Source organism: Sinohyriopsis cumingii, chromosome 5, assembly GCF_028554795.1.
Source record: "Sinohyriopsis cumingii isolate HCF-2022 chromosome 5, ASM2855479v2, whole genome shotgun sequence".
Lineage (NCBI taxonomy): Eukaryota > Metazoa > Mollusca > Bivalvia > Unionida > Unionidae > Sinohyriopsis > Sinohyriopsis cumingii.
The window spans coordinates 47,121,997-47,138,698 of NC_142965.1; the positions used below are offsets into that span (position 1 = coordinate 47,121,997).

Genomic DNA, 16,702 nt, shown 5'->3' on the forward strand with positions numbered 1-16,702 from the left:
TATCCAAATTTATTGCTCATGTTTCAAAATTTGTATGTACTTGACCATGTCAATGACTGATGCATGCACATGTAAACATTTAATATTACTGTCAGAAATCATATGTATCACAATAAAATATTAAAACAACATACACTTGTTTAAATACATGTAATCATGAAAAATAAGATAAACCAACAAGTTCTACCATCCCATGATAGTGTCAACAAAATGAACATGTACAGCCAGTGAGTCATAACAATTAATTTTACTTGATAACATCTTTGTTCAGTAAATTAAAAACAAGCAAAGTAGTCCATTATTTTAACTGGATTGAAAGAAGTTGTCAATAATTATCTACTTGTTCTAAAATAATTAATCTGCAATGTTTTTGTTGTCATTTTTTTCAACTGCATGCTCTTAAAGAATATCAGGTGTATCGCACCGAGTTTGACGGTACAGTCAAATGTCAACAATGCTAACTAGAACCTCTCTGGCTTCAGGTACAATGGCTGGTACTAAATCATTCTCACCCTCATTACTTCTAGAAACAGAAACATCAGTTGCTTACGGGGTAAATTTCACAAACAATATCCTCAATTGTTGATATCACAGTTGTGACAATCAGGATTAACATAATCTGAGAAATCAACATTCTCACTGTCTGATGAAGAAACAGGTACACTTGTGATCTTTTCATGATTACACCAAAAAGTTCAAATCGTTGAAAGTGACAACAGAAACAAAAATGACAAATCCTTTAATGAATGCCCTGCTAACATGTGTATGCCTTGTATTACTTGAAGCCTTTTTGTCTAAAGAAATATTTCTTTGCATTTTTATAACCAGTGAATTTTCAGTCTTATTACTTCTGTATTCAGTAAGTCAACATACATGTATAGAATGATAGGATATTACTCAATTATTTACTCAAAAAGATACCCCATCTGTTTGTATGTTTTAGTTGCACTCAGTCAGCAACCTCTGATTCTAAAGTACCAAATCTAAATGAGGTGAAATTATCATGCCATTGTTACCTGGTGCTTTTGTCAGGCCTTTGTTATTTACTGATTATGAATGATGTGTGATTATCATGCTTTTGTTACTATGTGCCTTTAGTTTTACACCTTTGTCATTTAAACAATTGCCATTGTTTATATGGCTTTCGTTGACCAAATTTTCTTCGGCAGACCACACAAATCAAACACTGAAACGAATTAAACATTGCAACATAGAAATGTTATTTAATAAAAGCCTATGGAATATGCAGTAATTAGGAATTTGCCTGAAGAAATTAAATTCAAATGTTCTACAGAGAAAACATTGTATCCAAGTACATAATAAACAATCTTTACTAAATATTTTATTAAAATGTCTCAGATGTTATAAATCAAGCTCCTTTGAGATTACATCAATATAAGGCTTCATCTAAAATAAAAATCTGACAGTTTAACAGTTTTTGTGCAGAAACAAAAGTGGAGCAAATGTACTGATGGAAGAATGAAATGATAGATATAAAGGACACAGTTTAACATCCACCATTTCTCTAACAAAAAGTGGGGGCATTAATTTCAATGAAGCAAGGGAGCATTGTAAATTTGTCTCAAACAAAATCTGATTTTATAACTTACTTTTCATTTCTTAAGACATGTCTGAAGAAATCATTGCCCACCAACTTAATAGCCTTCTCTGGCGTTATCAGCAACAGGTTGACTGCTGATCCTGCATGAAAAACATATATATTGTGGGTATAAAATCAGTTAGAAAAGATCTTTTATATGAAAAACACAATATGACGTGGTTATGTATATTTACTTTGTATTATGTATTAGTTTTTTTCCTCCATGATTATATGTTATGTATAATTGTATTTTGGACTTGACCATGTCCAAAAGCAGATTAGCTGTGTACCTGACCAGTAACTTTCATTTTATAAACAAAAATTATATTGTCAATATTTCTCTAGGAGTATTGGTTAAATATTAGAATCATTATCAATAAAGGTAAACATGTTTGTTTAGATCTGGATCTAAGACATTGGCATTCCTCCTAAATAAACCTGTTGTACCTAATGTTTCACATGTTCTTTATTAAAATTTCTGTAATGGATTTTGTCTGTATACAACTTTGAATTTTCTAGAAATGAACTTTTGACCCTTATCCTGGCTCTACTACTGCGTCATAGTTTTTTATATTATTTTGTTTACTTGAAAAATGATTCATTCTAGCAATAATATCAGAAGTAGAATCATTTACATTGTTGTGCTCAGTTTTTGATTGGGTGGAAGTATTTATTCAAATTATTATTTTCTGGATTTACAAAGTGCTCAATAATATTCTTGGATAGAAACATTAATTTGGAATTATAGTAAATTTAGACAAGCATATCTTGGATTATATAATTAGTTGGAAGATGGTTAGCACATCATCACACTTCAAGCCACTGGTACATTAGTATATTCAGAACTACCAGCACATCAACATCTTCAGCACTGGATCTTATTTTGGACACCAATGTAATTAGAACTTTGTTCATCAGGACAGGTGATAGAACCTTTTGGACTATTTGGGATATAATTTGCAAAATGAATGTTTTTCTTTTATTTCCACTTTGTATTCTAGGTAAATAAATTATCCGTTGAATTTTACAGAATTTCTTGGTATTCACTCTTTTCTATTACTTAGTTTAACACCACAGAGTCAAGATAATCTGCACTACTTTCATAGGTTACAATGTGAAAAGGTTATGTAAATATAGAAGGAATAGAACTACAATCATATTTGATAACAATACTCATAACAAATGAATGACAAATACATAATGAATGCCAATTATCCAGTTCACATGATGTGATTTTAACACACATTCTGTATATACTACTGCAATGGATTACAAATTTAGGATCTGAGTACTTGAAAAAAAACTTGATGGAGCCTTAATTTCTCAACTGAAATCGCTAACAGCACTTTTATCTCTAGTCAGGTTTGAGAACATACATCCCCTCTCCTAAATACAACCAAAATAAATTTCAATACAATATATTAGTACACTGACTGTCAATAAGAAGCATACATTTTGCTTCTATATTTGGTATATGAACACTATAAATTGTATACATGAAAAACCACGATGAAATAATGAAGATGGTGACTAGTTTTCAGTTCACCAATTAGAGTGCAATATCCAAGTTAAATATCTCTACAGCTTATACTGGGCCAAGTGGACATGAAAAGTTTGATAAATCAATGTTGTTTCAAAACTTAAGTTGTGTGGAAGCAACCTCCTTTGCATTCTAAAATATTGCACTTAGATCTCATATCTACATGATATATAATAAAGAATTGGAGCCTCATATGGTTGCCATATGGGAAACCTGACTTAAAGAAACAAGACACTAAAGTGGGTCTGACAATGTTCACCTTCCCAACATCTGCCTAAAAGCCTAATGCTAAGTGCAGTTGGTCAAGAAATCTGGGTCATAAGGATGATTTCTGTGAACATTTCTTCCCATGCTGTTCATTCAATATGTTATCAAAACAACTGTTCAAGGGTCCTCTAATATTTCGTACATATTATCAAACATTCTGATGGCACATCAGCAACATTTGTCTAAAACTGAAAGGCCCTAATGCCAGAATGATCTAAAACCTTGAAAAGAGCAGCCTGGCATTAAGAGCTGTCAGTCTTACAAATTATGCAAATTTGCCATTTGGCTGTCATTACTAAACAGCAGAGTTTTAAGTCTGCCAAAGAGCACTCTTCTATAATAGGTTTTTACATTTTTTAAAGTGATACTGATCAAACATAAAATATGGACAAAGTTGAATGAACATAATGTAGAAAGAATTGTTTTAGCTTCATAATGATCGATTCAAAGTAGAAAGCTACTATATGCTTTAGGAAATAAAAGCAAATTAAAAACCTTATAGCAAAATATAATCAAAGAAAATCTTAACCAAAAGTAACTGCTTTGTCTTGCTTCCCACTAACATTAGGTCCACAATAATTAAAAGTCGTGCCCCCTCCTCCCTGCACCTCATGCAACAATAGATCGCCTTATAGTTCATTATGTAAAACAGTCAGACATATAAATTCAATTTTTAAAAATATAAAGTAAACAGTAAACTTTTGGAAATATTTGTTTAATGTTTCTTTCTTAACTGTAGTCTATGACTTTGATTTAAAATAAAAATTCAGACAGACAAAATGGAGTAAACCAAGGTGGCTAAATGAACAGATGGACAGAGGAAAAATATATATTGGTCAATGATTAGTAACGTATGATGTAAACTCTAGAAAAATTACATACTCCAACTTGCTACATTAGCAATAAGATGTCACATGACCCAATACAATCTTATAACCCCTCACATGCACATGGAAGGGAACTATAAAGTTTTAGCAAAGACCAGTGGTTTACTAAGGGTAACTGGTGCCCGGGCAACAAATATTGCCCAAAGGGGTTTTGGCACCCAACGACCTCTGGAGCCTGTGGTTTTGGCACCAAGACCTCTGGCACCCAGGGTAACAGCCCTGTGCACCCCCTACTCCAGTTAATATACTACTGGAAAAGACAGTGTGTGACAAGTTAACCAATCAGAAAACAGCAAACTTTTAAAGTCATATAATAAAGGTGGCTGTTGGAAAATGAATTTAGTCCAGTGGTACCATAAACAAACAAAAATTCTTATTTATTTCTTCTTTTCTAATTTAAATCTCTTAACAGCCACTTTTTCAAATGCTGATTCAGTATTTATATAATCTGGATGACAACAAAGTATGTACTAACAGTTTTATCCAGTCTATCCTATCATGTTCCATTAGATCAGACAATATTATACCTTGTAAAATAGTCCATCCCATAATATTTATTAGACAGACAATATTATACCGTGCATAACCTTGAAAAATAATCATCCTATCATGTTCCATTCTATCAGACAATATCTCACCTTGGAAAATAATCAATCCCATTATGCTCTATTAGATAGACAATATTATAACTTTCTAAATAATCTATCCCATAATGTTCTATTAGCTAGACATTCTTATACCTTGGAAATTAATCTATCCCATAATGTTCTATTAGATCAGACAACATTATACCTTGGAAAATGATCTATCCCATAATGTGTGTTCCATTTGATCAGACAACATTATACCTTGGAAAATAATACATCCCATAATGTTCCATTAGATCAGACAATAGGATACCATGGAAAATAATCTATCCCATAATGTTCCATTAGAGGATACAATGGTATACTTTGGAAAAATATCTGAAAACTTCAGTATCCAGCTAAAAGATGCAATATACCTTTTATATTAAATTCTTTGGGATTAATATTCTATTACTGTCTTCCCTCAAGGAATCATTCTCAAATAGTATTTGGTTTTGGGTACTATACCCTACCAAGCAACACTGAATGAGAAACAGTTCATAAGGGAGAGGTCAATAATAGATTTTGTACACTATTTCACATGACGTAATCTGATGTCACTTGATGTCAGCACATGGTAACAGTGCCCAATACAAGAGCAATGCCCTTAGCCAAACACAGTATCCTAGAGTCAAAAGGTCATGTGCACTGTCCTAATACAAATCCATGGAATTAGTCAATCAGAGCTTGGGAATTTATCATGTGATGTGCTAATGGTTATTATAGGTTGTTGTTGTTGATTTGGTGTTTTATAGCACAGCAACAAAAGAATGTTACTTATTGCCAAGGCAACTGGAGTAAATTACCTTGCACAAGGACATACCATGGTAGCCGACCCAGGATGATCGGCTAGTGGGATTGAACCCAACCCTTTGGGTCTTGAGTCTGGCATGCTTAAACCGCTAAGTCATTGTGACTCCGTTATTACAGGTAAAGCCTTCCCAAAAATTGCTTTCCCAAAGTATTATGATCAAGTACCAGGTTGTCTAAAAAGACCAGCTCTTACCTCTGTACATTCCAAAGAACCCTTCATTTCTGAATGTTTTTACTGCACAGTCAGGTCTGCAGAGAAAATGAAATAAATCTTTGATCATTCTATATTAGAAGAAATTTTGACAAAGATTTGCTTCACTGGTGCATTAACTAAATGTGCACTTGTTACTAATTATAAACAATCACTTCACCCATCGTGTACTTATGGCAAGGTAGATAGTCTCCACTCTCTTTCTCACACGCATGCAAGCGTGTGCACACACACACACACACACACACACACAGAGACAGACAATTACACACACACACAGACAAACACACACATTACAGTACAAACATATAAACATGTAGCAGACGTACACCCCCACTCCTTTACTGATTCTCATCCAAACCACATACTTGAGGCGCCTAAGTGGAAAAAAAATATTTCAATCTGAATATTTATGTCCATTAGAATTCAAATCTTACTAAAGGCTTTGTGCAGTAAATATTCTGATATCTCAATAGCCTAATTATCTCAGTTCCAGATTTATGAAACTAGCTTTATCTCAAATATCTTTTTACCACTTGTGTATATGGTATAACTCCATCTTACCATTAAGATGTCTCAATGTCCTTGACAAACTTAAAGCAGTCTAAGCAGTTCCTTGTTATATGGGCCTTTTATGAAAGAGAGGCATTGGAGAGTGGGGCCACTTAAGTTGCAACAATGTTTGTTTAGTTCTGGTGTGAGATGGTGATGACTATCATTACTATCCAAGTACAGTCATAAACAGGAGTCCATCTACTGCCTAACTTTTTTTAGCAATCCATTAGAAATTTCTTTTCTTCCTTCATTCCATACTTTTTAATAGATGAGTACTGATTCCATCAGATATTCTAAAGAAACTTGAACATAACAAATTTGGTAAAAAGATATTTCTTCTTTGTTTTGAGTGTTCACAAAAAACTAAGATCTCTATCATGGCCTAAGTTGACCCTGAACTTGATGTCATTGCCTAAGTTGACACTGAACTTGATGTTATGGCCTGTGTTGATTTTGAACTTGACATCATGGCCTAAGTTGATCCTGAACTAGACATAATGGTATAAGCTGACCCTGAACTTGATGTTATGGCCTAAGTTGACCCGGAACATGATGAAATGGCCTAAGTTGACACTGAACTTGATGTCATGGCCTGTGTTGATTCTGAACTTGACATCATGGCCTAAGTTGATCCTGAACTAGACATCATGGTATAAGCCGACACTGAACTTGATGTTATGGCCTCAGTTGACCCGGAACATGATGAAATGGCCTAAGTTGACACTGAACTTGATGTCATGGCCTGTGTTGATTCTGAACTTGACATCATGCCTAAGTTGATCCTGAACTAGACATCATCGTATAAGCTGACCCTGAACTTGATGTTATGGCCTAAGTTGACCCTGAACTTGATGTCATGGCCTAAGTTGACACTGAACTTGATGTTATGGCCTGTGTTGATTCTGAACTTGACATCATGGCCTAAGTTGATCCTGAACTAGACATAATGGTATAAGCTGACCCTGAACTTGACATTATGGCCTAAGTTGACCCTGAACTTCACATCATGGCCTAAGTTGACCCTGAACTTGAAGTCATGGCCTAAGTTGACCCTGAACTTGACATCATGACCTAAGTTGACCCTGAAGTTGATATCATGGCCTAAGTTGATCCTGAACTTGATATCATGGTCTAAGTTGACCTTTAATTTGATGTCATGGCCTAAGATGACCCTGAACTTGACATCATCACCTTGGTTGACCTTAACTTGATGTCATGGCCTAAGTTGACCCTGAACTTGATGTCATGGCCTAAGTTAACCCTGAACTTGATGTCACAGCTGTAATATCATTCATCTGATCTCAGATACAATCAGTATATACTCATACTGTGAGTTTGGCTAACATCAAATTTATAAAACAAAATTAAATTGCTGTATTGAGGAACTTATGTTATGACCACTGAACTGGCACTCAATGTTTTTTTCTGATGTATTCACAAACCTGTCTGATAAATATCCACTCATATATCTCAGATGTATCCACAAAGCTGTCTGACAAATATCCACTCATATATCTCGGATGTATCCACAAACCTGTCTGATAAATATTCACTCATATATCTCTGTCATCATTCTCACAAGCTATGAGAGATAATGACCAAAGTCAAGACCCTTGACCTTGCAATTAATATTGGAGTGCTGACAACCAACTTGTTCTTGAAATGCAACAAAATGAAATATCTGGTCAAAATCCATCTATATTTATATAAGTGACTATGATCATAAGTTCTGGGAAGACTGTAACCAAATTCCAGGATTTTCCTCAAAATATTTTAGGTAGAATAGCTATAACATACAAAATAAGATGGACCAATGACTATTGCTTAAACTCTACATTTCTAGTCAGTAGAGCTTTAATAAGCTATTTATTGCCTTTGCCATGAAAGTTGTATGAAAAATATATTAATACAGTGTACAAGTTACAAGTGACCTAATTCATTTTTATATCTCAAGGTGCAAACTTTTATATAATGTAGATGATTTTAAATTACACATTATCACAGGTAAGTTAAGGCATTATGAGATATGGCACACGATGGTAAGTAATATCAGTATAAGATTTAGTACATAATATCAAAGGTAAGTAATGTCAGTATAAGATCTGGCACACAGTATCACAGGTAAGTTAAGGTAGTACAAGATATGGCAAACAATATCACAAGCTAAGACAGTATGAGATATGGCACATATTATCACAGGTAAGTTAAGGCAGTATGAGATATGGAACACATATCACAGGTAAATTAAGGAAGTATAAGATTTGGCACATAATATCACAGGTAAGTTAAGGCAGTATAATATATAGCATACAGCAAGAAAACAATCAATTTAGATGGTGAAGTATGGACATGCTAATAATAAACAATCAATCTGCCATGGACCTCTATTGTATCAAGTTAGGTACAACTTATGACTGGCAGCCAAAATCTAGCAAAAGTATGTACATCTTATAGTTCTCATAGATGTAATAACACTTTAACAATTAAAAATGTTGAATATTGAGAAATGCATAATTTAAATAATCCAAATATTATTATTATTATGTCAACAAAATTTTAAAACTGCAAATATATTTACATAACACAGGGATCTACCTGCCTTCCTTTTGAAAACTAAAACAATTGCAGTGTTTCCTTTTACCCTCATTTGTGCATCAGAGACTCTCAAATTTTTAATCTGACCCCAAAATGTGACCAAGGTTTGCTTTTACTCAGTCAGACTCTCAGCTCTGACACCAAGGGGGTTTTGACTCTCAATCTTGCACCCCTAGGGGATAAAATGCAACTGTCACTAATGCATTAACCACAGGTGACACTGACATACTTTGGGTGAAAGGTGTTGCAAAAAGGTTGAAAGGTGTTCCAGTAGCCAACAGTGCAAGAAAAAAGAAAACTGAACCACATCCAAGGTCAGTGAAGCATGAAATATTGGTGACACTGATATACTTTTGGTGGAAGGGTGATGCACTCACAAATGAGCCATCCACACACAAAGATGTATGCTGTATGACCCGAAAGTCAACGGTACAATAACAACTGACCTACCTAAAAATAAAAACGAAAACTCATATGCCTTACTACATACATCAATTAGGAATAATAATATTGATTGCTGTCGATAAAATTTTTACAAGTAGGACCATATTTGCTGTCTTGTACTGTATACTAGTATATGTAAAAATAAAAACAAAAATAAGCTGCAGAGCATGTACCGTAACAACCATTTTCTTTTTTACAGATGCAACTTCTTTTGCACTAAGTCTTGTGATCTTGAACACTTGTTATAACAATGGTGAATAAAATCTAATCCCGCAACAAATCCCAATAATGCTTATTCCATTTCCCCTCTCCTTTTCATCCACCCCCAAAATTCTTTTACATAAATTGTGTCCCCCTGCTATGTAAATATATGAACATGTATGTAGTTTAGTCCTATCAAGGTAATAGCAAAGCTTAGCTCGAACTTTACCTACCGGGTAATCCAAAGAAGGAATTGTTTTGCTGCATGAACCTCAATGGGGCATCTAAATAATGACCTTCTAAAGGAATATGGATGTTTACAAATCCAAATGAAGGGAACACTTGCCACTTAAATGTATGTAGATTCAAATTCCAAAAAAATACACTTGTTACTGAAATAGTTGGTGCTAAATTCCTACATTACCTGTGTGACTTGTACAACAGGATGCATCGATTTCACTCATTAAAAGCATCTCACTCATGCTTGAGATTTTGAAAGCATAAACCCATAATACAAATCTGATAAACAAAGTTGTATGAGAATGATAACAAGTAATTGTTGATGGATGGACACATATTGCATGATGTCTGATGCACAATGGATAATCAATGCACAATGAACACATGGACATACTATCAGCTAACTTTGCCTTATAGTATTGTTAGAAAAAAATAAATGAGATCCAAAAAGGCCAAATATCTCTCACCTGGCTCACATAAAACGTAACAGTTTACTATTTCACAAGTCAGGCTTATGTATTACTATAAAAATACAACTTTGATAAACAATCTCCCAACCTTTATATCATGTTGGTTTTACTCCAGTATGCCCTAATAAACATTTCCTCTAAAGGTAATGGAATAATACGTGTATATTCTCTTGCTTATAATTGAGGTCTAGATGATATAAACCCTTTTAACAAGTTTTACAGAAAATTGGTCACGAACTTTAGGCTCTAGATCTAGAAAGGCAACATGTTAAGCCAATCAGGCGCAAGGTATCTCATTAATATAGCCTACATTTGAAGTTTAATCAAAATCAGATAAAAAATATGCCTTAAACCAGTGCCACGTAGTGGAAGTAAAGGGGAGGTCATGGTTATGAGTTTCTTCCCTTTGTCTTTATGGAATACAGACATGAAAGATTACATTGTTCATATTTCTAGAATTGCTGGATGAGAGGTATTCCTAATTTTAATGTTACTGGGGAATGTATTCGAAAGAATGGATCTCATACATTATCAAACGCATTCAAGATTACAATGATGTAAACCCACATTAAAAGATTGATTGAAATTGGATCAGAAATATGGACTCCAGTTTGGTAACAAGTAATTATTGACAAATGGACATGCGAACATGATGAAAAATACGTGCCGAATTACAAATGACAAACACAGGGCCATACCGTAAACTCATTTGGCCTTTCAGCCAGGTGATCAGAAACCTTAAAACTACTTTTCAAAAAATTCTTAACAGAATTTAATCAAATTTGACAAAAAGGATGTTGGTATGAAGTCCTCTTGAAGTTGTACAAAGAATTCCAATCTGCCATCCGATATACCAATCTGACATCAAATACTGTTCCAGTTACTATAATTATGAAAAAACTTTACCTGACTACTCAAAATGCACTCATATTTGATAGTGTATAAATTCAAAAAGACTCTATATACCACAATGTTATGTGCTAAATTTGGGTAAAATTGGTCTAGTTGTTTTTAAAATAAGTTTACAATAGCAAATATTGACACACAAAAAATGCATGACAGACACATGGCCATACCATAAGCTCCCTTGATCCTTATGATCAGGTGAGCTAAAAACACAAAAACCATTAAACAACTACTTCAAACCCACTCAAAAAACTAAGCAAAATTCAAAAGAAATTATTAAGGCATGAGGGGCTATTGGTCAAACTGATCTGCCATCAATCATAGCTGCTGTTACTAAAAGTAGAAAATACTTTTTAACTCTTCTCAAAATCCATTCAAACGAGGCTGAACAAATCTGCCAGAAAGCAAAGGGGAGGTAATGGTTATGAGTTTCTTCCCTTTGTCTTTATGGCCTATGGACAAGAAAGATTACAGTCTTTCTTTCTTTATTCAGAAAACAGCCTTGCCTGAACGCCTTGTGAAGTGAGTATACAAAAAATAATGCCGATCCACTACAAAATATAACTGCCTTTATTAAATACAAAAACATTTCTTAACAGAATATGCTCAAATTTGACAGAAAGTATCCCAGGATATAGGTCTTTTAATGTTGGACAAACGATGCTGATGTGCCATCAAATATGGGTAGTTATGGAAATTATTTTTTAAAAAAATATGAAGCAACTGTTTTCATAACATATGCAATCCACAGTACTGCAAGAAATCTACACAGAAAAAATCTCATTGAGCCAGTTTATTGGTCAACTGTTCTTGCATTCAGCTCTTAGGTTGGGTCAAACACTTGAGTGATCTCAGACACACCTGAGCCTCACGTTGTACATTCATTTAAACATCACTCCCAGGAATCATGGGAGTGGACTAAAAGTCACAATCCTTGCAGTAGATGGCTACCATATGTATAAAGTTTCATGAATTTTCACCCCAACATTTTTTTGGAGAAGACAGTGATGGACAAATGAAGAGATGGATGGACAAATAGGTTGCAGGTCTCTAAAGCATAGGGATAATAATATTTCTCTACAAGTCAGTGCCCATCAAAATTGGCAAGGTACTGTAATTGTTGTTGTTGTTGTTGTTGTTGGGTTTAACGCCATTTTTCAGCACACGATAGGCTATACATGGCAGCCAGTATTAATGGTGGAGGAAGAACCCGGGAAAACCCCGGAAAGAACCACCGACCCTCGAGAAGCTACTGGCAAGCTTTCTCACATATCCACATTGGCCGAATCCGAGACTCGAACCTACGCAGACAGATGTGAGATGGCAGTGATCCGTAACGGAGAGCGCATTAGACCACTCAGCCACTCGGTACTGTAATTGTAGAATGATTTATTACAATACCTGGTACAACTTGTATTGCTGTCCACTCTAACTGGCACAGACTAAAATATATACTAGTTTACAAGTCAAGGCAAACTTCAAACAACAAAGATCATGATCTGCCATAGAATAATGCACCTGCAGATCAGGGTCTATGTTGTTTTATCTATTGACTACTCCTAACAAACTGCACAGACCTCAATCTGCTGGCACATTATGTGATGGCAGATCTGGGTCTGTGCAGTCTGCAGTTGCTCTCAACTTACAGGTGAGTATATATGGTATGTAATCCAACATTTACGATATGTCAACAAAATATTACTCCAATTAAAGTTTTGATTACTCAGAATTCGAGGAGCAGGTGACTGTGAACCAGGCAGGTTTCTGTTTAAACAATACACAGTGAAATCTTTATTCAGTTTTAAGAACTAATAACAGTTATAAGATGAAAAACCACATAGTTTATTTTCGTAAGTATACATTTTTTTATATCAATTGACTGACAACTGTAGTGTTTTATAAGAGACTCCCATTTTGTCAAGCCTACCATTTATTTAGCAAGAAAATATATGCCTGAAAGAAAAGTAATGAAAATTTTAACACCAAGTTTAATGTAAAAAAACTTTAATACTGAGCTTTATCTTGAGTGTGGATGTACATGCACAGACTAAGACACAAATGTGATCATTGTGTAGATCATCTGCCAAAGTGGGGGATCAACAAAAACCTTTTTAATATCGAAAAGTATTCTTTCAGTTGGATACTGTACACTAAAATAACTAGTACTTGAAGAAAATACCTTGCCAAGAAGGGAGATAACTTATACAATATGCAAATAAGTAACAGCATGAGCTGACTGATTACAGGTCATTTTATCTAAAACACCTTTTAGCAGTCACTTTATAAATGTTATTGCTTAATTAATCATGCAAAACTAATGACCAAATAAAGTTCACTTATTTCAAAATTTGCCAGAATAACACTATATAAACTAAAAAACCAAAGGGTTCACCTCTGACATCAAACTTTTCCCTTATGTCTGAGATAATGCTACCTAATTCTACTTACAGATTTTTGTACATCAACTGGCCCTGTGGGCCAGGCTGCTGGTTCTGTAAGCGGGTCTTCACCAGATCAATTGGAAACACACATGTAACACCCACAATACCAGCAATTCCACCATTTATGATCTTAGGGATAGGGCTGAAAGGGAGATAATAAATGACATGCAAAAGGGCCTCATCAGTCATCTTGGCTTAAATAATTTCATTTAAAAGGCTTGTATATCATGCTGTAAGAATACAATTTATTTCAACAATATCATTAATTATACATCATTGATTTTACCAATTTCACTATATCTTGCAAGAACACAATTTATGGAGACAATATCTCAAATTATATGTTTGTTTTTTCTGATTTCACTATACCTTAATTAAACATTTTTCAAAGATAAAGCCAAAATTAACAAGCACAATCTCATGGCCATACCTAAAGTCATCTACAATTAGACCTAAGATCACCTAATTAATGTAACCGTTCTGGTGACCTAGTGGTTAGAGCATCTGTCTAAGATGCAAGAGGTTGCAGGTTCAAACCCCCAGCAATTCATATCAAAGACTTATAAAAATGATACCAGCAGCTGCCTTGCTTGGCATTCAGCAATAAGAGGTTAGTGTTAGGACTGGTTGGCCTGGTGTCAGGATAATGTGACTGGGTGGAATATCATGCTACATGTTTGCAGCATGATGCCCCAGTGCTAGACATAACTATAAACTGTCACACTGCAGACATTATAGCGATCTGACTGAATTTTTTAAAAACTACATTAAAAATCCAAAACACACACACTCTATTTAACATATGTTGATGTTGCACATTATTGAGTTCATCAATGAATTTCATCAACACTGGATCAGAATTATGCCTTCTAAAGTTGAAACAAATTGAGTCAATCAGATGCAAGATCTCTCTATAGGTATGTGTATATTACTCCTTATCAAACTCCAACAGATTGACAATACAAGCATTTATTCCAAGTCTCATCAAAATTGGATTGGAAAAATATGAGAGTGGCAACATGCAATGACTGATGTATAGATAACATATGATGCATGACGTATGACACAAAATATAACAGACACAGGGCAATACCATGAGCTGACTTGGCTTTACAGCAAAGTGATATTAATAATAATAATAATAATGATAATAATAATAATAAGTTGTGTCCTTCAGTTTTAACTTTAGAGCTGGGTGTCAATACAATATGTAGCATGATAGTATTACATGCGTAAACAAAATGAAAAATATACAAGTCAGCCCTTGTTTGCAGAACCCAGGATATAGCATAAACCTGTTGCAGAATATGCTAAATTCACAAAACAATCCTACCCCTCCTCCCAAAACAGTTTTAATTTTTTTCCTTCAATTTCTTGTTCATTAAACATTCATTGATTAGATTCAATTAAACAAACTTTAAAACACATTTATTAACATATTATGTAAATAGATGCATTCAGCCTGCAACAATGAAAGACGAGGATTCTTTTTTTAAAACTCATTCTCTCTATGTGTACGTTTACGCACACGTACCTTACAGTTATCTATTGTTTATATGGTAAACTCAACATAACAATGAAAACATCACTCAAGGTCTGGAAACTAAACACAACATGTGCTGATGTCATTTTCAAACCTAGCTTAAACTAAAAAGTATTTCCATTAAAAAAATATAACTTAAACTGAATAATGTTTCCATTAAAAAATATAATCTAAACTACCAATCCAACTGTTAAAAGAAGACTCTTGTACAACTATTTAAATGAGTCTAAAATGTATAATGGACTAAAGCCAGTTTTACATGATCATGTGATCAATCTTTGCCTGAGCTCAAAATAACTATGACACAGGTCGAATTTTACAAGAAAGCATCTTTAAATATGTGACAAACCTTATATACTTGCTTACAAGTCAAACTGTAAACTGAACAGACTCAGATCTGCCATCGTGTATTGTACCAGCACATCTTTGTCTATGCAGTTTGTTAGGAGTAATCAGTAGATCAATCAAAGACCCCTTGCTCTGGCTGCATATTATGCAATTGGCATATCTGGGTCTATGCTTTTTGTAGCTGGACTTGGTTTATAAGCGATTGTATATGGTACATCAAGTATATCTTTTACATACACAACAGAATAACTTAAATGCCATTCATTTCAATATTTTCAAAGAAATCTGCCTTGCTAGAACAATGGTCATACAGTCTGTTTTGAAAATATTTAGATTGGTTTCTTATCTAATGTTTTTGATTGGACTCAATCCAAAACCAGCACTAGAATCTGCCAATTATGTCTTAAAGTCTTTGTTTTTCTCAATGGCTTTCTGCAATGATAATTTGTGATTGATCTCAATTCAGTTCCTTGGTATTGTTTTTTGGACTTAATATAAAAAAATCTCAATATTGTGGACCAAGTTCATTCTTTACTTTGTGCACATAATGTCAACTTGATGTAGCCTCACCTGTTTTAAATTTTCAACCATTTCAATTCCGAGAATAGATATTGGACTGTACATGTACCAAAGTACAAATTTAGGAAATATTTCACTGCCCTTTCTAAATGTGTTTGTCTCTTCTCAATATTATTTTCAGTTTATTTTCCCCCAATTTGTGCTGCATTAGTCCAGAAAGAATGAATGCACTGCAAAATAATTTATTAAATTTTTGATGGCTGAGTGGTAGATAATTCTATATACTTGTCCCAAGAAATATTCTGGTAATTCTATATACTTGTCGCAAGAAATATTCTGGTAATTCTGTATACTTGTCGCAAGAAATATTCTGGTAATTCTGTATACTTTTCACAAGAAATATTCTGGTAATTCTGTATACTTTTCACAAGAAATATTCTGGTAATTCTATATACTTGTCGCAAGAAATATTCTGGTAATTCTGTATACTTTTCAC

General features: G+C 34.0%; 1 protein-coding gene across 3 annotated transcripts in view; it reads right to left on the reverse strand.

Moving 5' to 3' along the window:
- LOC149799095 (mitochondrial glutamate carrier 1-like) overlaps positions 1 to 16,702 on the reverse strand; it is a 60,865-nt gene that overhangs the window by 26,544 nt on the left and 17,619 nt on the right. For all 3 annotated transcript variants that reach the window (XM_089958082.1, XM_089958079.1, XM_089958081.1), the window contains exons 3-5: positions 13,804 to 13,938; positions 5,927 to 5,982; positions 1,611 to 1,701 (exon numbers count right to left, since the gene is read on the reverse strand). In XM_089958082.1, the coding sequence (XP_089814208.1) occupies positions 1,611 to 1,701; positions 5,927 to 5,982; positions 13,804 to 13,938 (282 nt within the window). The remainder of the gene's footprint in view (positions 1 to 1,610; positions 1,702 to 5,926; positions 5,983 to 13,803; positions 13,939 to 16,702) is intronic.